We start from the raw sequence: 22,957 nt of genomic DNA, 5'->3' as shown, positions 1-22,957 counted from the left end.
CTGAAGTCAGCTGCAAGAAAGTTCTGGGGTCTGATGAAACTAAAGTTGGGCTTTTTAGCTTTATGTTTAGTGTAAGCCAAACCCACATATCATCAAAAACACATCCCTACAGTGAAGCATGATAGTGGCTGCATCATGCTGTGGGATTGCTTCACTGCAGCAGATGGTTGAAAGCTTGTGAAGGTAAAGGGCAAAATGAATGCAGCAAAATATAGGGAAATCCTGGTAGAAAACCTAATACAGTCTGCATGTGAAGTGCAACTTGGGAGAAGATTTATTTTCCAGCAAGACAGTGACCCCAAGCATAAAGCCAAAGCTACAGAGGAATGGCTTAAAAACAAAATTTTGTCCTGAAGTGGCTAAGTCAGAGTCCAGATCTCAACGCACTGAGAATGTGTGTCTGGACTGAAAAAGAGTTGCTCACTCATGATCCTCATGCAATCTGACAGAGCCTGAGCAGTTTTGTAAAGAAGAATGGGGAAATTTTGCAGTGTTCAGATGTGCAAAGCTGATAGAGACCTGTCCACACAGACTCAAGGCTGTAGTTGCTGCCAAAAGTGCATCTACTAAATACTGACTTGAAGGGGGCGAATACTTATACAATCAATTATTTTGTGTTTTATATTTGTAATTAATTGATCACTTTGTAGAGATCTGTTTTCACCTGACAGGGAAGTGTCTTTTTCTGTTGATCAGTGTCAAAAAAGCACAACTAAATCCACTGTGATTCAATGTTGAAAAACAATAAACCATGAAAACTTCCAAGGGGGTCTGTGAATACATTTTATAGGCACTATACCTAACCCTGTATCCTGGTCCACTCTCTTATCAGATTCCTCCTTCTTCAGCCCTTCACCTTTACAGCCCCCACTCATTTACCTTCTTTCTCACCTGTCTTTACCTATCGTCTCCCAGCTTTTACTTTTCCTATCCCACCTTCTTATTCTGGATTTATCCCCCTTACTTTCAAGTCTTGAGGAAAGTTGTCAGTCCCAAAATGTCAATACTCTATTCCTTTCCATAGATGCCACCTGATCTATGTTTCTCCAGCCTGTTGTGCGTGTTACTCTGGATTTCCAGCAACTGCACAATCTCATGCAATTATCCTTGTTACCTCCTTCTGTCAGCCTTTCCCTTCATTTTCCAAATCAATAACAATTCAAGACCTAATCTCAGAAGCTTCTCAACTGTACTTCCACCAAGTTTATCTTCCACTTTTTTTATGTTTATCCCTTTCTCCCGCAAAATCTTTGGAAGATACTGCCAGCCCATATGTTCTCTAGCTTCAACTTCCTTTATTTCCTCATCTCTCAATTTACATCTATTCTAAAACTGAAAACATCCTTATACTTGCAGCAACACACAGAATAAAAAAAATGCTGTTGGGACTTTATAAATGGTCAGGCAGCATCAATGGAGAGAAATGAACAGTTGACATTTTGGACTGAGACTCTTCACGATGGTAATGATGTGAGAAGCTAGGGCATGACTGGTAGAAGAGACAACAGGTTTAAGATGGGAGAGGACTGCGAATGGGGCAGGTTTAAAGAGTGGATGAAGAGGTCAGGCAGTGGAAAGGATGAGCAGCTTCAAGATTCAGCATCTCAGAAGATCTAACCTGGGACCAACATACTGAAATAATCACGAAGAAGGCACACAAGTGTCTATACTTCATTTAGGAGTTTGAGAAGATTTGGCAATGTCAAAGACTCTAACAAGTTTCTATGGATGTACTGGTGAGAGTACGAGAGGGCATGACTTAAGGAATGAAGGGCACCCATTCAGAACAGAAATGCGAAGAAATTTTTTTAGCCAGAGGGTGGCAAATCTATGGAATTTGTTGCCACGGGCAGCAGTGGAGGCCAAGTCATTGGGTGTATTTAAGGCAGAAATTGATAGGTATCTGAGTAGCCAGGGCAGAGAAGGCGGGGGAGTGGGACTAAATGGGAGAATGGATCAGCTCATGATAAAATGGTGGAGCAGACTTGATGGGCCGAATGGCCGACTTCTGCTCCTTTATCTTATGGTCTTATACTATGAAGAGCATTCTGACTGGTTGTACCACTGCCTGGTGTGGGGGCTCCAAGGCACAGGATTAAAAAAAACAGAACTGCAGAGGGTGGTACACTCAGCTAGCTCAATCATAGCCACTAGCTCCCTACTATGGAAGATATCTTCAAAAGATGGTGCTTCAAAAAGGTGATGTTGGCCAGAAAGAACTACAGTCCACGAATCAGTGAATTCAAATTAATCAAGGACAGTGGAAGCAGACAAACCCAACTGCCTTTATTCTTGCCATGAGGGAGGAGATGGATGCTGCTATCTTATGAAGAGACTCTCAATTTTTTTTGAGTTAGTCACTTGGCTTGATCAGTGTTTTAAGGTCAACACAATGATGCCTCAGGTAATCTGCTGAACTAGGGATCATTTTCAAGTAATAAGTTATTTGTGAGATGTTCTTAGCATGTATATAACATACATCAAAGTTGCTGGTGAACGCAGCAGGCCAAGCAGCATCTATAGGAAGAGGTGCAGTCGACGTTTCAGGCCGAGACCCTTCGTCAGGACGGTCTCGGCCTGAAACGTCGACTGCACCTCTTCCTATAGATGCTGCTTGGCCCACTGCGTTCACCAGCAACTTTGATGTATGTTTCTTGAATTTCCAGCATCTGCAGAATTCCTGTTGTTTATGTATATAACATGCAGGTTTTTGACTGTGGGGTCTGAATTTGTTCTGTGTGATTCAAGCTGATTGAGAACAGCCATAAATTACCAACTGTCACTTGCTGAAAAGAGGGCAATAAATGGCTGCTGGCCTGCAGCAGAGCCAATAAAAAGGTGTTAAAGGTCAGACACATGACCTACAGCCATTGACACGGGAATGTAACATTTGAAATGGTAAGGAATAAATATAAAAGCAGACGCTTCAAGTGTGCCGGCGACGGTAACTCTGTAGAGCAACAATTGTGGATGTGAGGCCAGCAGCAAAAACTCCTTTTTAAATGGTATTATATTTTCTGCTCTTTGACTGTTCATGGGAGGTCAGAAAAACTTAACTGGTGTGCACACAGGGATTTGTCGTTCTGTTGAGACAATAAAGGTACTTGTCGGTAAATGCAGATTATCTCTCTGCCTCACTGATCAATATTACAAGGGGTGATCCTTACAACAGCAGCATCCGTCAATAAGGATCCTCACCATCCAGAATATGTGCTTTTCTCATTACTACTATCAAGGAAGTTACAGGAGCATGAAGACACACATTCAACAATTTCAGAGGCGCTATGGCAGTTAGCACAACCCTATTACAGCTCAGGGCAGAGTTCAGAGTTCAATCCAGGAATTGCTCTGAGTGCTGCAGTTTCCTCCTACAGTCCAAACACTCTTTAACAGTTAGAAGGTTAATTTGTCATTATACATTGTCCAACAATTAGGCTAGGGTTAAATCAGGGGGTGCCAGCAGTGCAGCTTGAAGGGCCGGGTTTAAAGCAATTTAGCGGGAGATGGGATCAAGTGGGATAGCACTGAGGAAGGGGCAGATGTTTTACAACTAGATGTAGGGTGCATTGAGACTGCCAGAAAGGACAGGCAGTGGACAGAGCAAAACTGCTGTCAGTGGGATGAGTTGCAGTAGTAACATGGACATAAAGTGACAAATACAGGACTGAAGGGGTTATATTTGGATGCACGCAGTACATGCAAGAAGGTAGGTGACCTTGTAGCGCAGTTAGAGATTGGTTACGTTAGCATGTTGTTGTGGACATCATTGATTTGTGACTGAAAGGATGTACATTCTATCAAAAGGATAGGCAGGTGGGTAGAGGGGGTGGGGTGGCTCCATAAGTAAAAAATGAAATTAAATCCTTAGGAAGAAGTGACATGGATCAGAAGATATAGAATCCTTGTGGGTAGATCCAAGAAACTGCAATGGTAAAAAAAAGACACTGATAGGAGACCTCCAAACAATAGCCAGAACGTGGGCTGCAAATTACAACTGGAGATCGTATGTAGAATGCTGATGAGATAGCTTTTTAGAACAGGTAGAGGTTGAGCCCACCAGAGAAAAGGCTCTCCTGGATTGGGTGTTCATGTAATGATCAGATTTGATCAGGGAGCTAAGGAAAATGAAGCCTTAGGAGGCAATGCTTATAGTATGATAGACTTCACCCTGCAATTTGAGAATAAGAAGCTAAAGTCAGAAGCATCAGTGTTACAGTGGATTAAAGGGAATTTTAGAGGCATCAGAGAGGAGCTGACCAAAGCTGTTTGGAAGAGGACACTAGCAGGGATAGCGCAGACCAGCAATGGTTGGAGTTTCTGGGGGAAATTAGGAAGACGCAGGATAGATACAACCCAAAGAAACAGTAGTATTCTAAAGGCGCAATGACACAGCTGTGGCTTGACAAGGGAGGTCAAAAACAACTAAAGCGAAAGAGAGGGCATACAATAGAGCAAAAATAGTAGGAAGAAAGATTAGAAAGCTTTTAAAAACCAACAGAAGGCAACTAAAAAAAGCCATAAGGAGGGGGAAGATTAAATATAAAAGTAAGCAAGCCATTAATATCAAAGAGGCTACCAAAATATTTTGGTCAGATATATAAAAAAGGCAAAAGTAGATATCGAACTACTGGAAAATGGCAGATGAACTAAAAATATTTTGCATCCATCTTCACTGTGGAAGACACTAGTAGCATGCTGGAAGTTAAACTGTCAGGAGACAGACGTGAGAGCAAATCCTTTCATAAGGGAGAAAGCATTAGAAAGCTAAAAGGTCTGAAATTATTCAAGTCACCTGAACTAGCTAGACTACACCCCAAGGTTCTGAAAAACTTAGCTGAACAGAATGAGGGGCATTATTAATGATCTTTCAAGGATCACTACATCCTGTCATGGTTCCAGAGAACTAGTAATTGCACATGTCACTCCACTCTTCAAGAAGGGAGGGAGGCAGAAGAAAAGAAATTATAGACCAGTTAGCCTGACCTCAGTGGTTGGGAAGATATTAGGAGTCAACTGTTAGGGATGAGGCCTTGAGGTACTTGGAGGCATATGATAAAATAGGCCCAAGTCAGCATGGTTTCCTCAAAGGGAAATCTTGCTTGACAAATTTATTGGAATTCTTTGAGAAAACAACTGGCAGGATAGACAGTCAGTAGTTATTTTTTACTTGGACTTTTGGAAGACATTTGAAAAGATGCTGCACACAAGATAGATAAACAAGATAACAGCCCATGGTATTACATAGAAAATAATAACATGGCCACAAGATTAGCTGATTGGCAAAGGCAGAATGGGAATAAAGGTGGCTTTTTCTGCTTGGTTACTGGTTGTGACTTATGGTGTTCTGCAGGGGTTGGTGTGCGGTCCGTTACTTTTCAGGTGGCATATGTTAATGAGTTGAAATGGGTGAATTGATGGCTTTGTGGCCAACTTTGTGAATAACGCAAAATACAGCTGGGGGGGCAGGCAGGCAGTGTGGGGGGCAAGAGTTTGCAGAAGGGCAGATGAGGAGAATGCACAAGGAAGTGGCAGATGGAATACAGTATAGTGTATGGACATGCGCTTTGGTAGAAGGAATAAAAGCAGAGACTATTTTCTAAAGAGGGATTGAATTCAGAAATCAAGTGGAAAGGAACTTGGGAGTTCCTGTGCAGGATTCTTTGCAGATTAATGCACATGTTGAGTGGTGGGAAGGAAGACATTCATTTTAAGAGGACTAGAATATAAAATCAAGGATATAATGTTGAGCCTTTATAAGGCATTGGTCAGACCACATTTGGAGTATTGCGATTAGTTTTGGGTCACATATCTATGAAAGGATGCAATGGCACTGCAGAGGGTCCACAGATGGCTTAGGAAAATTATCCTGGGAATGAAAGGGTTAACATGTGCTGGGTTAGATGGCCCTGTGCCTATACTCACTAGAGTTAAGAATGAAAAGTTACTGAATATTGAAAGCTTTGGCTAGATGTGCAGAGGAGGTTTCCAACAGTACAAAAATTCTTGGACCAGAGGCCAAAGCCTCAGAATAGAAGGATTTCTCTTTGGAACAGAGGTGAGGAAGAATTACTTCAGCCAGTAAGGATTTCAATGGCTTGGCCGCACAACCACTGATTGATACTCAAAAGGTGCAGATGCCAGTTTGAGTTTGAGGCAGGTAGTGATCATGCCCAGATGAGGAATAATGCTAGTTGAGCTTACCTTGTTAAACTAACGGTGGCTGATCTGTTTATGATAGCATTGTTCAAAGGGGCAATTGCACAACTCTAGTGGAGACAGGAAGTTCCAATTTCATATGTGAGGACACCTTTGAATTGTGCTAAATAGTTGTGTTCCAGATTAGCTCTGGACATCCATGTAAACTAACACAACCTGTAAGTACATTACTTAGCATGGTTCGTTACCATCAAACCCAGGGATAAAAATTTGTTCAATGAAGACTGCAGGCCACCAGCAGCAGCACTGGATGTTTGAAAATGAATTATTAACCCAAATAAGTTGCACAGGGCTACAAGTTTGGAGACAAACAACAGAGCAAAGCAGTTTCACAATAAAGAGATAAATTCAAAGTTATGTAATCTTCCACATCTTGACATGACAAATTGAGCCCCAACATTAAGGAAAAAAAGAGCCTAATTCTTGACAGGAAATAAGACAAGACTGATTGCGCTTCACACTAAAACAGCACTTGATCAAGCCTGGTAAAAATTGGCCATTAAGGAGGAAAACAATATACAAAGCAAAACAGTCTATTTGATTGACACCTGTCCCACCACCCCAAGTACTTGTTCCTTCCACTGCAAGTGCACTGTAGCTTCAATGTGCCCAATCTAAAATCCTCACAGCAGTTACTTACTCACCTAGACAGTTCCAAAAAAAAAAATCTTGAACTCATGACTTTTACCAATGAGGACAAGAATGCCAACACACTGCATATCATCCTGACAAGATACTGCAGATCCTGGAAACCTGAAGCAATGCACAAGGGAGCTAAAGGAACTCAGGGAGCTTCAAGCAGCTCTATTTTCTGTTTGCTCTATTTTTTTCCTGGCTATTTTTCAGAGATTTTTGAATCACAGCAGTCTGGAGAAAATACACATTGAGCTGGACTGAAATAATGCCTTTTGATTTTGTGTTTTATATTTTGTTTCCGCTCATTTTTTTGCTGCTGTTTGCGCTTTTTTTTGCGCCTGTGGGGGGAGATGCTTTATGTTTTTCTTTGAATGGGTTGCATCGTTGCTCTTTGCTTCGTGGCTGTCTGTGGGGAAAAATGAATCTCATGGTTGTGTACTGCATATATACTTTAGTAATGGAAGTATTTTGAACCCTTTGAATCTTGGAGGGAGATGGTCTGTAGCTGTTTCAGGTTGAGACCGCCAAAGGTCTTGGCCTGAAAACTAATCCCATCTCCCTCCATTGATGCTGCCAGACCTGCTGAATTTCTCCAGCTCCTGTTCTGCTGGAAAAATAATTGTTGAGTTTAGTTCTAGAATTCCTTACAGCATGAAACTGCACCAGCACTTAATTTCGAAAGATTACATGGGTTTTAAGATATAGCACAGACAAGCAACTGGAAATGCACACTAAACGGTAACCAAAGGAGACATGTACATCCTGAAAAATGAATAAGTATACATTACAGGGCACAGTATACACTTTGGGTGGGAGACTTCAATGCATAGCCAAAGACAGCTAGTCTGATAGAGCTGTCCAAGTTCTGACAACCATAGTTGTCAGGCCCTGGATCAGTGATAGGCGATTACTGAATCAATACAAAAGGGAGCAGCTTACTTGATATTGACACATCCTTACCAATTTACCAGCTGTATCTCAGTTTACTCATGACCATGGCTGATGGGAGTGAGGACCAGTCCCTGCAAAGGTAAAGAGCCATCAACCTCTCCTTGTGTTGTTTTGCTCTACCATCATGATCCATAAAATAGTTTCAGAACATGACAATTATAAGCTGGTAACCTTCAAAGTACTACGGCAGAAGCAGAATTACCATGCAACTGCTAACGTCCAACCCCAGCATATTTCTCAGCCTATTACTGGCCACCAATCAGAGAACCAATCCTGATTCCCCCGTGCAGAAGGGCACGAAAGGATCAAGCCAACATACTTACTAGGTACCAGTTAAGTTTTAAAAACAGGACGACACATGTTAAGTATAAGAGCAATCTGCAAGAGGAAGAAACAGGTGACCTAACACCAAGCCAGTTTTTCTGCTTCACATTATTATCATCTGCTGTTGAATGGAAGCAAAGAATGCCAGGATCGTACCCATTCTCCACAATGGTGAAACACAGCAACAAGTGCCAGATGCTCCAACACTGACCACTATGTCACAAGCATGCAAAATTACACAAGTATACCCAGCTGGAAAAATACATTATTAGAATTAACTCAGCAGTACGGCATTAAGGTAATAGAGAATGGTTTCTATAGTGCTATGCAGGATCAGAACAAACCAATAACTTGCTCAGCAATGCAGTTTGCGTTCAGACAAACCCTTGGTCTGACATGGACACAAAATATAAAATAGTCATAGAAAAGTACAGCACGAAAACAGACCATTCAGACCTTCTAGTCTGTGCTGAACCATTTAAACTACCTACTCCTATCAACCTGCACAGGAACTACTTTTGATGGCTGGAATCATACCTTTAGATAGAAATGTGGTTGCTGTTGGGGCATCTCCTCAGCCCTAGCACATTGCAACCAGTGTTTCTCAGGGACTCCCTAGCTCCAACCACCTTCAGCTGCCTCAACAATGACGTTTCTTTTAGCTTGTCAGAATTGTGGATGTTCAAATATGATTTCATTCACAGTTCCTCAGTATTAAAGCTGCCATGCAGATATAAAGCGAGGCCTGTGATCTGCTATTGCTTTCCAAACTGCAGTGAGCAGCAATGCTCACACCAAGTCACGATGAAAATAGAGGTGAATAATGACCAGGACCAGGTAGAAGTCAAGGTGCAGAAAACTTCAAGCTTACACTGAGGCAGAATTAGTGGTGGCATGATTTAGTGATGACCATGTTCACTTTTGTAATTAAGCATCAGTAATGACCTTTCAAAAAAATCACTGGTCTCTGGCATGGTGCCACAACTTAAATTGCAAATGTCACTCCATTTTTATGTGCTATTTACACACGGTCTTTTGTTTGGTAAAAAAATAGATGCATAACCACAATGGCCAGAGAGCTACAGAAGATGACTTTAGTCTTACTTATGTTTAGAGAAGATCCCTGTGTACTCTGGCAAACTGATATTTCCAAATGACTATCAATAAAACAAGGCATTACTCCACTTATGTTTGCTTAAGTTTAGAGTGAGCAAATTAACTGCCTGTTTCCTACAATGTATCAGACAATGCCTCAAGTTGCTTGCAGAGTATTTCTTTTGCCCTGCAGTAAGAAACATTATTTTAACGTGAAATCCACAGTGTTATTTATGATTCAAGGCAATACCGAGAATATCTGACAAATGAACCATAGTTTACCCTGGGCAATTAAAACAAAGCCAGAAATAACAGAGAATCTGACCACTCCATTTTTGAATCTCAGAGAAACGAAGTATCGGTGCTAGTGTTTTGGAGGAATACTAGAAAGCGCTGCAGTTTGAAAGGGAAGAACTGATAAAGTAATATAGGTCTTATATTTAACCACAGCAGAGGCCAAATGATTTAAATAATTGTAAGAAATGGAATTAATCATTTAAAGGGCACCTGTTATTCAGAAGACTGCAAATGCTGGAAATCTGGAGCAGCACACACACACAAAATGCCAGAGGAACTCAACAAGCCAGCAGCAACTACAAAGGGAAATGAACAGGTTCATTATGGGTCCTGATATCTGAGTAAGGGTTCCAGCTTGAAGCGCTGAATGTTCATTTCCCTCCATGGATGCTGCCTGACCTGCAGAGCTCCTCCTGCAACTTGTACATGTTGCACCTTTTATTTAGCAACAGTCAGCATGCCTCTGTTAAGGAAATATTCCAAACAAGAAGTAACCGCTTTTTTAAAATCCCCCTTTGATTCCCATTGACAGATCAGTTGCTTTGAACCTGAACTGTTTGAAGTTTGATGGCCAGGCGATACCCCAGCAGGGGGATAAAAGGAACAGGTTCGCTAAGGCAAGACAGACACCACGAGATCACAAGACCCTGGAAGTGCGGTGTGCCCCCACAAGTTGGTGTGAGTTTTGGAGGTCTGGTCGTGGGACCGACCATAGACGCACAGGGTGAAAAGGTACGATCGGCGGGAACCTGGTGTGTGTGTCCGCCCTTGCCTGGGTGCCGGGTTCACCGCGGAAGAACGAATGTATCCGGAACGGAGGGGTCACAGGTCAATGACCTCAGAAGACATTAAAAGGGCTCACGCCGAAAGCTAACTGCGAGGAACATCAAAGGTCTGTGAATCGAAATTTGCATTCGCTCGCTCTCTCTCTCTACAACGGCACAACAGCAATTACTGCGAACTGTACTCAGCTGAACTGAACTCTGTGTCACTTGAGACTGATCATTTTACCCCTAGACTGCGATAGAGCTTGATTGATTCCTATTATCCTAGTTCTGTGTACATGTGTGTTTTATCATTGCTAACCTGTTACATTTATATCCTTACGATTAGAGTACTGGGTTACTTATTTCTTTAATAAAACTTCCTTAGTTCCAGTAATCCAGACTCCAACGGAGTGGTCCATTTCTGCTGGTTTGGCAACCCAGTTACGCACGGGTACATAACACTACTCACTTTTGTATTGCAGATTTCTGTTTCAAAGTGGCAAATGAAATACAATGTTGGAAAGTAAATGTAAATTTAGTAGAAATAAATGCGCAGACTACTTTCTAAACGGGCTGAAAATCTGAGATGCAAAGGGAGTCCTTATGCAGAACACCCAAAAGATCAACTTCCAGGTTGAGTCAGTGGTGAGGAAGGCAAATGCAATGTTAGCATTCATTTCAAGAGGTCTAGAATTCAAGAGCAGGGATGCGATGCTGAGGCTTTAAGGCACTGGTGAGGCCTATTCAGTATTGTGAATAGTTAAGAAAAGATGTGCTGACATTGGAGAGGGTTCAAAGGAGGTTCACAAGGATGATTCCAGGAATGAAAAGGTTATCATACAAAGAACGTTTGATGACTCTGGGTCTGTATTCGCTGGAGTTTAAAAGGATGGGGGGGGGGGGGGGGAACCTCATTGAAACCTTTCAAATGATGAAAGGCCCAGACAGATCAATGTTGAAAGGATGTTTCACCATGGTGGGGGAGCCTAGGACAAGAGGACACAGCCTCAGGATAGAGGAGCGTCCATTGAAATCAGATGTATAGCTAGAGGGTGGTCAATCTGTGGAACGCACTGCCACTGACAGCTATGGAGGCAGAGTCATTGGGTACATTTAAAGTGCAAGTTCAACAGGGAGAGGGGAGGAATAGGGGAGGGGAGGAGAAGATGGTGGCGCGACGCAGTGCGCACAGCTGCTCCGAAATATTGTATTTGTAAGTAGAATGCCATGCACAATCCTGATTTGATGGAGACAGACATGAGAAGCATGGAGGAATATCTGGAGAAATTCTGAAATGCCCACTTCGCTGCCGCTGCTGCTGTGCAATCGAGAATCTCCGGAGGGGAAGGCCCCAGATCCTCGGCTTTGCCTATTGCTGTGGCTGGGGTCGAAGCGCAGAGATGGTGCTCGGTGTCGGAGGGCTGGTCGGAGGCTTGAAGTTTTCGGACGGACTCAAGAGTCAGCTGTGGTCAGGTGCTTCCAGGGTGCGGTGCTGGAAGCTCATGGCAGGGAGAGTTTTTCTTCCTTCTACCGTCTGCGGGAGATGTTGAGACTTTCGAGAGAGTTTGAGACTTTTTTTTAACCTTGCCCATGGTTTGCTCTTTATCAAATTATGGTATTGCTTTGCACTGTTGTAACTATATGTTATAATTATGTGGTTTTTGTCAGTTTTTTTAGTCTTGGTTTGTCTTGTGTTTCTGTGATATCACACTGGAGGAACATTGTATCATTTCTTAATGCATGCATTACTAAATGACAATACAAGAGGACTGCGTGCCCTCATAATCTAATCTAATCAAAGGTTACAGGAAGACGAGTAAAGGGCTGAGGGGACATACAAAATAAGATCAGTCATGATGGAATGGCACAGCAGACTCAATGGGCCGAATGACAAAATTCTATTCCTGTAGCTTATGGAGTAAGCCACCCGTTTTTCTTTGTGGGAATATGTTTACCCCAAATCTTTTGGATTGTCTTCTCAAGTTCTTCAGTGCTCTGATAGGATTTTCAAAGCACTACAGAAAAATACTCGTGTTCCTTTACACCCTTCATGGATCACTTTTAGGAAAGGCACACAAATGCAAAGACTAGCCTACAGTTCACGTGTTGTACCAAAGTGTTGTTTCATTTTGGAATAGGGTCTCAAAACAGGTGCTAATTCCTCAGTGATCTTGCACCTGATTTCAAGAAACAATCATATTGATTACCTTATCTCAGTGAGGTATGGGTGATGGAACTAGAATCAATAGTTAGTATAGATTAGGAATTTAGCAGAGAAATGCCTGCCAATTTCTCTGTGAGTGAATTTAAATAAGTTTTGCTGAAAGTTGTCTGTGCCATGTCAAGCCTTTGGTGTTGGCACCTATGGCAGAAAGGCATTTTATTACAAACCATATCTGCAACAAAATTGACTCAGTGCTCTTTGGTGTTGATAAGGACTCGAAATATGAAGTGTTATACACTTTAACAATATTTCTTACGCTGACAAGCACAAAAAAAAAATCCAATTGCATTTTGGTATCTGATGGGGGTTTTCAATGTAGTTCACGCTAAAGGGTACAGTCACATCTGTCTCTCACTCACTTGACAAGAGATCCCAGATCTTCAGAACCTTAGACTGTCTTCAACTTGATGAAGGCTGTGTTGGTAGTATAGTGGCATCTGCACTGGACTTCAGAGCAAGAGGTCCCGGGTTCATATCTAGCCGGCTCCTTGTACAAGTTCCAACTGTGCTAAGTCGGCCTCATAAAACAAACGCTAAAGGAATGGCAAGGTTGCTGCCCGATGCACCAAAGGGTGCAAGCAGGAACTTTCTAACTTAATAAAATAACTTTGTCAGTGCAATATCATGTGTCTTAAGGTGTCCTACTAGCAGCAGAGCTTCCCAATAAATCAAGTGTGTATGCAATTACAAACCGTCACCCAAACTATACAAGTCGTCTTTTAAGGTGTTTACAGACATAAGTGAAGAGGGAAAAGGAAATAAAATACGTAAATCACTGAACAGAATTCAATATTTCACCGGTCAATAAGCTGACAGTAGAATTTAAGGAGCAAACTCACATCCAGGTGACAATGATAGGATGAATGGTATTGTGGCCAGCTGCAAAGATCTGTATAAAGAACTAGGAAAGAAAATTGAACATTCTTATCCCTTACAGTTGTATGAACACTACAAAAAAGAAAATCAACAGTCTATACCCTTTTGCTTTAAACTACATTGTCATGCTACAGATACTTAATAAACTTGGAAGAACAATAGTTCTAAATTATGCTTAATATCCATATACACACACAAGATAACAAACTTGTAGTTAAGTATGTATTATCCAATTAATATCGTAAACAAAGCTAACTAATACACAATGCAGAAATATTACACAAAGCTAATGTACAGCTGGGCATTTCAGGATCTATACCGCCATTAAAACAGCCCAGATACGAGTTGCAGTCCATTTTCCCCTGAACATCCTGACTCTGATGCTCGTTCATTTTGACGCTACTGAAACAAAGTTGGGTTATCAACCTTCCAACAAAGGAAGAATTCGACATTATCAAAAATATTCCATCAGATATACTGGGGGCATTGCTTTGATCTAAATTAAGATTAAAAATGCAAATATTACAACTTGGTAAACATCTACGCCCCCATATGTGACTGAAAATTAGTTTTATGAGAGAAAAGAAACTGAGCTTTAGTCAAGGCTTCAGTTTTGGCAGTAGCTGTTAAAAGGGGAACACAGTAGAGCTAAAAAAGAAATGCAACAGATATGATGTTGAGAATTTGGACTGAGAATTCCAGAAAGCGCAGGATTAAACAAAGACTAAAGAACATAAACACATACATACATCGCTACAAAACAAAACATCCGGAGATTTCACCTTTGAATTCTGTGCCATCTAGTCCCCTGATGGCTTCCATAGCATCTTCACTCCTCTCCATATGCACAAAAGCGTAATCCTTAACGATATCACACTCCAGGACCGTTCCATACTCTTCAAACTTGGCCTGCAGTTCCTGGCTGGTGCACCCAGTGCCCACATTACCCACGTGAAGTTTGGTGGAAGATTTGGCCCCGCTCCTGCTGGCTTCCACATTAATGCAAACCCCATGCAGCCTATAGTGGTGCAGTTTCTCAATCGCCTCCTTTGCCGCTTCCCTGTCCTTCATGTGCACAAAGCCATAGTTCTGTTAAAGGATATGGAGAAACTGACGTTAGATAAAGAAGCCCTTACATTATAACGCAAACAACAGGAATTCTGCAGATGCTGGAAATTCAAGCAACACACATCAAAGTTGCTGGTGAACGCAGCAGGCCAGGCAGCATCTCTAGGAAGAGGTACAGTCGACGTTGGGTCTCGGCCTGAAACGTCGACTGTACCTTTTCCTAGAGATGCTGCCTGGCCTGCTGCGTTCACCAGCAACTTTGATGCGTGTCCCTTACATTATAAGGTGGCTTAAAATCTCTTCCTGCCAAATACAAGCTAAAAATAGCACAAGCGTTTGTAATTCACATACACATCTTGGGAAAATGACAAATGGGGCCTGGAATACCTTATCATGATTCAGACTCACAAGATAAAAATGTCATTCAACAAACTCATAGGTAAATAGGTTAAAAGCACTTTTAACAAAGTAGAAATTTTCTGTTTTACATCAGGTATGCATAATAAACACTGATGTCAAGTGAGGAAGTCAAGTAAGACAGATGTATTTAAAAAAAGCAAAGTTTAAAGGTCTTGTGGAGAAGAAAGAGGCAAAAGGAAAGCTTGCAATAAACAATAGACTATAGGTGAAGTAGACCATTCGGCCCTTCGAGCCTGCACCTGCATGATCAAAGACTTGCCTCATTCACTAGCTCCATATAACACTAGACAGAGCCCTGGTGTCTATCCACTTTCCACAGCAAACAAGAACAAGGGCGTTTAAGATCACAAGACATAGGAGCAGATTTCGGCCACTCAGCCCTTTGAGTCCACTCCGCCATTCTATCATGGCTGATTTATTATCCCTCTCAACCCCATTCTCCTGCTTTCTCCCCAGAACCTTCGACACTCTTAGTAATGAAGAACATAAGCAGTAACCTCCACCTTAAATATACCCAATGGTTTGGCCTTTCCAAGCCACTTGTGACAATGAATTCCACAAATTCACCACCGTCTGGCTGAAGATATTCCTCCTCATCTGATCTAAATTAACATCTCTCTATTCTAGGGCTGTGCCCTGATTCTGGGCTCTACAGGAAACATCCTCCAACAATCTCTTTGACCCCCTACCATCAGGCAGGAAATACCACAGTATCTATCACCATCCTACCACCACCCAGGTCTCATCTTGCAAGAAGCATCAGTAGTGTTTTACTGTTTACCTTTTAGCTTCTGATGCAACTGGGCACATTATTATTTGTTAATTTACTAGTGATATTATTATTTTGTGTGTTGTGTCTGATGCACTGTGTTGTACACCTTGATCTGGAGGAAAGTTGTTGCGTTTAACAGTATATCTGAGGTACGGCTCAATGACAATAATCATGAACTTGTAAGTTCACCACATTAGTTCCTGGGATGAAGATGGTTCATTTACGAAGTAAGCTGCAAATTCATTCATGTTCAGAAGATTGAGAAGTGATCCCATTAAAATACAAAATTCTGTTGAAGATTAAAAGACTGGCTGCTGAGAGATACTCATTAGACAAAGCATCTAAAAATAGGGAGTATCCAGAACTGACAGACAGTTTCAGAATAAGGGATTATTTAAGTTCAGAAATATCTTTTCCCAAAAATTCTAACTCTTTCAAATTCTCTGTGCCACAGAATTGTGAAGGTAGAGTCATTGATTATATTCAAGGTGAACAACGACAAACATTTGAACTGCAAGTGACAAGAGTTATGGGTAGAGAGCAAGAAAGTGGCATTCAGGCAAACATTAAATTAGCCATAATCCTACTATAAGGCAGGGCAGACCAATAGGGTTGACTGGCCCTTGCCTAATTCTTCCAACCTTATAAACCCTGTTACTACAGAATAGCTAAATTAGCCAGATTGAAAAACTTTTAAAGAAAAATTATCAGAATTGGTCACTTGAACAAGTGCGGACTGCTTCAAAAAATGTATCTGTCCAACTTTAAAAATAAAACTTTCCAATAAGGGAAACATTGCTTCCAAGGGTATTTGGTCAACTATACAACAGACTAATCGTGAAAGCTAAAAGGCATGGAATTAAAGGGGCTATAAACACACAGAAAGAAAAGGAATAGGAAATAGTGGTATTGTACAGGCTTTTACCTCCAACACCACACCCAAGACACAAGGAAGACATATTGTGTTCTCAATGTTGATGCTTGGGTAATTTGTTTTCTGAGGATATAAATGATTTGGATTTTCAATTACAAGGCAAAATTTACAAAGCTCAGAGATATAATGATCTGTGAAGAAGATAGTGTCAGACTTCAGGAGGAGATACAAACAGACTGGTGGAATAGACAAATGTTATACAGGTGTCCCTCGCTTTTCCAACGTTCGCTTTACGAAACCTCACTGTTACGAAAGACCTACAATAGTTCCCTGTTTTCGCTTTCAGGTGTTTTCACTGTTACGAAGAAAGGCAGCGCACGGAAAAAAATCAGCGCGCGCCCCGAGCAGCCGCTCTCCCCCGGATTCAGAATGGCATTCTCGCCGGCATTGCTTAAACACGTGCCTGTGAGCAGCCGTTTGCAAGATGAGTTCTAAGGTGTCGGAAAAGCCTAAAAGAGTTTGTAAGGGTGTTACACTTAGCATAAAACTAGACATAATTAAGCATTTCGATCATGATGATCGAAGTAAGAACAAAGTGAATTTGGCTTGTGGAAGCTGATGAACATGATGTTTTAGAGGTTTTGGCATCCCATGACCAGGATCTGATTGATGAAGAGCTGATGCAATTGGAAGAAGAAAGGATAACAATCGAAACAGAATGCAGTAGCAAACTGAACATGAAGCAATTGCATGAGATTTTCGCTGTAATGATAAAGTACGACTTTAATTTTGAAAGGGTACGTAGGTTTAGGGGATATTTGCAAGATGGTTTGAGTCCTTACAAAGGATTGTATGATCTAAAAATGCACGAGGCTCAGCAGTCAAGCAAGCCTTCCACATCAGTCACAGCAGACGACGAACCTCGACTTTTGACATCGAGACAGGCAGTCATAAAAGATGAACTGTCTGCTCTAATGAAAACAGACGACGAGATGACACCCCAGTGTCCCACCACCCCAACACCCAGGGCCTGGACAGATACCCATTCGCGGAGAATGCAGCGGTAGCCGGGAGGCACAGAGCACATCTTTAAGAAAAAAGCCAAAATAAACATGTTAATTATTTAGGTGCCGCCCGACACATAATTGTCGGCCCAGATCAGAGACGACACAATTGGAAATCGGCACTGATCTGGGCCGATAATTACGTGCCGGGTGGCACCTAATTAATTGGCATGTCTACTTTGGCTTTTTTCTTAATGATGTGCTGTGTGTCTCCCGGCTACCGCTGCACCCCTGCATGCTTCGCAGTTCGGAATCGGTCGGCGGCCTGGAGGGTGGGGGCCACTGCACCACCCAACCTGCGACAACTCAGTCTAACACACCACCATCAGTGTGCTCGGCGCTGAACCAATTCCAGTAAGTGATACTACACTGTACATACATTATTTCTACTTTATATAGGCTGTGTATTTTGACGTGTTATTTGGTATGATTCGGCAGCTTCATAGCCTAAAGGTTACTGGAGAGTGTGTTTCTGCCAACAGCGCTTCCGTGAGATTTTCTGCCGACGGTGCTTGTGTGAGATTTTCGTTTCGGAGAATGGTGCAGTAATGATTGTGGAAAAGTATTTCTACTTTATATAGGCTGTGTGTTTTTACGTGTTATTTGGTATGATTTGGCAGCTTCATAGCTTAAAGGTTACTGGAGAGTGGTTGCGCCATATTTTTGCCAACAGCGCTTGAGTGAGATTTTCTGCCGACGGCGCTTGCCTGAGATTTTCGCTACGGAGAACAGTGCAGTAATGATTGTGGAAAAGTATTTCTACTTTATACAGGCTGTGTATTTATCATATCATTCCTGCTTTTACTATATGTTACTGTTATTTTAGGTTTTGTGTGTTATTTGGCATGATTTGGTAGGTTATTTTTGGGTCTGCCAACGCTCACAAAACTTTCCCATATAAATAAATGGTAATTGCTTCTTCGCTTTACAACATTTTGGCTTATGAACCGTTTCATAGGAATGCTCTACCTTTGGATGGCGGGGGAAACCTGTATTTTGGCCAAAAGAGTGAAAAGAAACAATATCAATTTCATAGCATAGATCTTAAAGGGCTACAGGCTGAGAAAATGATTAATGAAAGATGATTTGCCTTCTTTTGTACATTGGCTGTTTGTCACCCTTCATTATTTATTGTGTTTCTTTACTTGCCTATAAATGCCTGCAACAAAATAAATCTCAAGACAGTAGATGATGACATGCACATACTTTAAATCTTGAAATTCAAATCATCATTTCCTGTATGCTTTTTTTTGATGTTTTTTAGCCTCCTCCCCGATGGGAATGGAACACGAGTAGGGTGAGTGGGATCCTTCATGATATTTGTGGAAGAAGTATCAAGGCCTTACACTGTAATGGACATTGAGGGGCTAATGATTTGTTTTAAAATGTGAATTTGAAGTCTACAATCATTTATCTGTAACTAATGTACTCTGACTGAAATGTGCCTCACAACCGAGACAAAAATAACTGTATCTGTATTTCTTTGTTCTGAGAATTTTTATATGTCTGCGGTTGGGCCAGCTTGCCTGATATATTTTTGAGAACTAACACTTAAGTAAAATGTGTAGCTGCTCAAGGACACATTCGCTACCTCGCTATTCGGTAGCGTTGCTGGAGTTCCACTAAATACTAAGAAACTGATTTCTTAGCTTTGCCTTCAAGTCGTCATGCAGGATGGGCTGACTAATTATACATCGTTCTCTAAAATGCTCGACAAAGGTTCAAATAAGGAGTTATCTGGTCATACAATGTCCTGAGGCACTTGACCTTTACTTCTGTAAAAAAATCCACCGAAGTGTCTCTTGCCACGTACCATTCATGTATAAATGTGACTGAGTTTTCTTGTTTGACAGAGCTCCAGGATCCCGCTTTTAGGTGCTGGGCTCCCCATGATATCATGTGACAAATAAAGAATTTTCTACGGCACTCTCCCTCTGGGTCCGAGTATTCTTTTTCCATGACAATATTAGTTGCCCTTTTCAGATAGATATATATATATATACACACACACACACCCACACCCACCCAGTGATGTGTCAGGCAGTTTAGACTACAGATTATAGAGCTTTCTTGCCCTCTGTCGTACAGTTTCCATACCATGTAGTGATGCAGCTTCTCAGGATACTCTCTACTGCGCATCTGTAGAATGACAAGAGTATGAATGCGCTTTGACCAGCTTTCCTCAGCCTCCTCAATAAGAAGACGCTTGGTAAGCCTTCCTGACTATGTAGGATGTGTTCTACCAGCATGACAGGTTGTGTGAGATGTGCACTCCCAGGAGTCTGAAACAGTTTGCAGTTTCAATTGCTGCACTACTAATGTAAATAAAAGGGGAGTGTGAGTGGTGCAAGTCTTCTGAAGTTGCTAACTATTGAGGAAGAGGTTATTTGGCTGGCATCAGGCCTCAAGCTCTTCCACCTCTTCTCATTCTTTATGGTAAACCCCACGACTGTCGTGTCATCGGCCAACTTGACAATGTGAATGCTTGTCAAAGTTGCTGGTGAACGCAGCAGGCCAGGCAGCATCTCTAGGAAGAGGTACAGTCGACGTTTCAGTCTGAGACCTTTGGTCAGGACTAACTGAAGGAAAGGCTAGTAAGAGATTTGAAAGTGAGAGGGGGAGGGGGAGATCCACAATGATAGGAGAAGACAGGAGAGGGAGGGATGGAGCCAAGAGCTGGACAGGTGATTGGCAAAAGGGATATGAGAGGATCATGAGACAGGAGGCCCAAGGAAAAGGAAAAGGGGGGGCGGGGGGAACCCAGAGGATGGGCAAGGGGTATAGTCAGAGGGACAGAGGGAGAAAAAGGAGAGTGAGAGAAAGAATGTGTGTATATAAATAACGGATGGGGTACGAGGGGGAGGTGGGGCATTAGCAGAAGTTGGAGAAGTCAATGTTCATGTCATCAGGCTGGAGGCTACCCAGACAGAATATAAGGTGTTGTTCCTCCAACCTGAGTGTGGCTTCATCTTTACAGTAGAGGAGGCTGTGGATAGACATGTCAGAATGGGAATGGGATGTGGAATTAAAATGTGTAGCCACTGGGAGATCCTGCGTTCTCTGGCGGACAGAGCGTAGGTGTTCAGCAAAACGATCTCCCAGTCTGCATCGGGTCTCGCCAATATAGAGAAGGCCGCATCAGGAGCACCGGATGCAGTATATCACCCCAGCCGACTCACAGGTGAAGTGTCGCCTCACCTGGAAGGACTGTCTGGGGCCCTGAATGGTGGTAAGGGGGGAAGTGTAAGGGCATGTGCAGCACTTGTTCCGTTTACAAGGATAAGTGCCAGGAGGGAGATCAGTGGGGAGGGACAGGGGGGACGAATGGACAAGGGAGTCGCGTAGGGAGCAATCCCTGCGGAAAGCGGGGGGGGGGAGGGAAAGATGTGCTTAGTGGTGGGATCCCGTTGAAGGTGGCGGAAGTTACGGAGAATAATGTTGGACCCGGAGGCTGGTGGGGTGGTAGGTGAAGACCAGGGGAACCCTATTCCTAGTGGGGTGGCGGGAGGATGGAGTGAGAGCAGAGTTGATGGTGGAGGAAGGGAAGCCCCTTTCTTTAAAAAAAAAGACATCTCCCTCGTCCTGGAATGAAAAGCCTCATCCTAAGAGCAGATGCAGCAGAGACCGAGGAATTCTCATATCCCTTTTGCCAATCACCTGTCCAGCTCTTGACTCCATCCCTCCCCCTCCTGTCTTCTCCTATCATTTTGGATCTCCCCCTCCCCCTCCCACTTTCAAATCTCTTACTAGCTCTTCCTTCAGTTAGTCCTGACGCAGACAATGGGAAATAGAAAAGGTATGTCAAAAGGGCAATGTTATGATGGTCATGGGAAATTACAACATGCAGGTCGAATGGGAAAATCAGGTTGGAAATGCATCTCCAGAAAGTGAGTTTGTTAAATGTCTACAAGATGCCTTTTTAGAGCAGTTGGTCATTGAGCTAACTAGGGGATCAGCTATAATGGATTGGGTGTTATGTAATGAATCTGAGATGATTAGGGAGCTTAAGGTAAAACAACCCTGAGGAGGCAGTGATCATGAAATGATTGAGTTCAACTTGTAATTTGACCAGGAGAAAGTAAAGTCTGACATAGCAGTGTTTCAGTGGAATAAAGGAAGTTACAATTGTAGGAGAGAGGAGTTGGCCAAAGTAAATTGGAAGGAGATGCTGGCAGGGTTGACAGCAGATCAGCAATATATGAGTTTCTGGGCAAAATAAAGAAGGTGCAGGATAAATGTATTCTAAAAATGAAGACATATTGAAATGACAAAATAGTATAACCATGGCTGACAAGGGAAGTGAAAGCTAATGTAAAAGCAAAAGAGAGATCATAACAAAGGAAAAATTAGTGGGAAGACAGAGGATTGGGAAGTTTTTAAAACCCTGCAGAGAGCAACTAAAAGAATCATTAGGAGGGAAAAGATGAAATATGAAAGCAAGCTAGCAAACAATATCAAAGTAGATGGTAAAAGCTTTTTCAAGTATGTATAAAAAAAAGAGATGAGAGTGGATATACGACTGCCAGAAAATGAGGCCAGAGAAATAATAACGGGGACAAGGAGATGGCAGGTGAACAAAGTGGGCATTTTGCATCAGTCTTCACTGTGGAAGACACTAGAAATGTACCAGATGTTGAAGGGTGTGAGGGAAGAGAAGTGAGAGCAGTTACTATTACAAGGGAGAAGGTGCTCAAAGCTGAAACACCTAAGGGTACCTAAGTCAACTGGACCAGATGAACTACACTCTAGAGTTCTAAAAGAGGTAGCGGTAGAGATGGAGGCATTAGTAATGATCTTTAAAAATCATTGGTCTTTGGCATGGTGCCAGAGGACTGGAGCATTGCAAATGTCACTCCACTCTTTCAGAAAGGAGGGATGCAGCAGGAAGGAAATTATAGACCAGTTAACCTGTCCTCAGTGGTTGGGAAGATGTTGGAGTCAATTGTTAAGGATGAGATTATGAAGTACTTGGTGACACAGGACAAGGTAGGACCAACTCAGCATGGCTTCCTTAAGGGGAAATCTTGCTTGATTAACCTGTTGGAATTCTTTGAGGAGATTACATGTAGTATAGAAAAAGAGGATGCAGTGGATGTTGTACATTTGGACTTTCGGAAGGGCTTGGTCAAGGTGCCACACATGAGGCTGCTTATCAAGTTAAGAGCCCATGGTATTACAGGAAAGTTATTGGCATGATTAGGTCATTGGCTGATTGGTAGGAGGCAGCGAGTGGTAATAAAAGGATCCTTTTCTGGTTGGCTGCTAGTGACTGGTGGTGTTCCGCAGAGGTCGGTGTAGGGACCGCTTCTTCTTGTGCTGTGTATCAATGACTTAGATGATGCAATAGATAGCTTTGTTGCCAAGTTTGCAGAT

The 22,957-nt window shown here is 42.3% G+C and overlaps 1 protein-coding gene across 10 annotated transcripts in view; it reads right to left on the bottom strand.

Moving 5' to 3' along the window:
- LOC134346661 (RNA-binding protein 4B-like) overlaps positions 1–22,957 on the bottom strand; it is a 59,770-nt gene that overhangs the window by 21,100 nt on the left and 15,713 nt on the right. For 6 of the 10 annotated variants that reach the window (XR_010017981.1, XR_010017984.1, XM_063048157.1 and 3 more), the window contains exon 2: positions 14,169–14,475. Coding sequence is in view for 6 of the 10 variants with exons in the window: in XM_063048157.1 (XP_062904227.1) it covers positions 14,169–14,475 (307 nt within the window). In the remaining 4 variants the exon portion in view is untranslated. Of the gene's footprint in view, positions 1–11,777; positions 13,412–14,168; positions 14,476–22,957 lie in introns of those variants that run through there. The other 4 variants (XR_010017982.1, XR_010017983.1, XM_063048154.1 and 1 more) reach the window with 2 other exon arrangements.

This window comes from Mobula hypostoma, chromosome 5 (assembly GCF_963921235.1).
Source record: "Mobula hypostoma chromosome 5, sMobHyp1.1, whole genome shotgun sequence".
NCBI lineage: Eukaryota > Metazoa > Chordata > Chondrichthyes > Myliobatiformes > Myliobatidae > Mobula > Mobula hypostoma.
The sequence above is the reverse complement of the archived record's forward strand: the minus strand, read 5'-3'. Positions and strand labels throughout refer to the sequence as shown.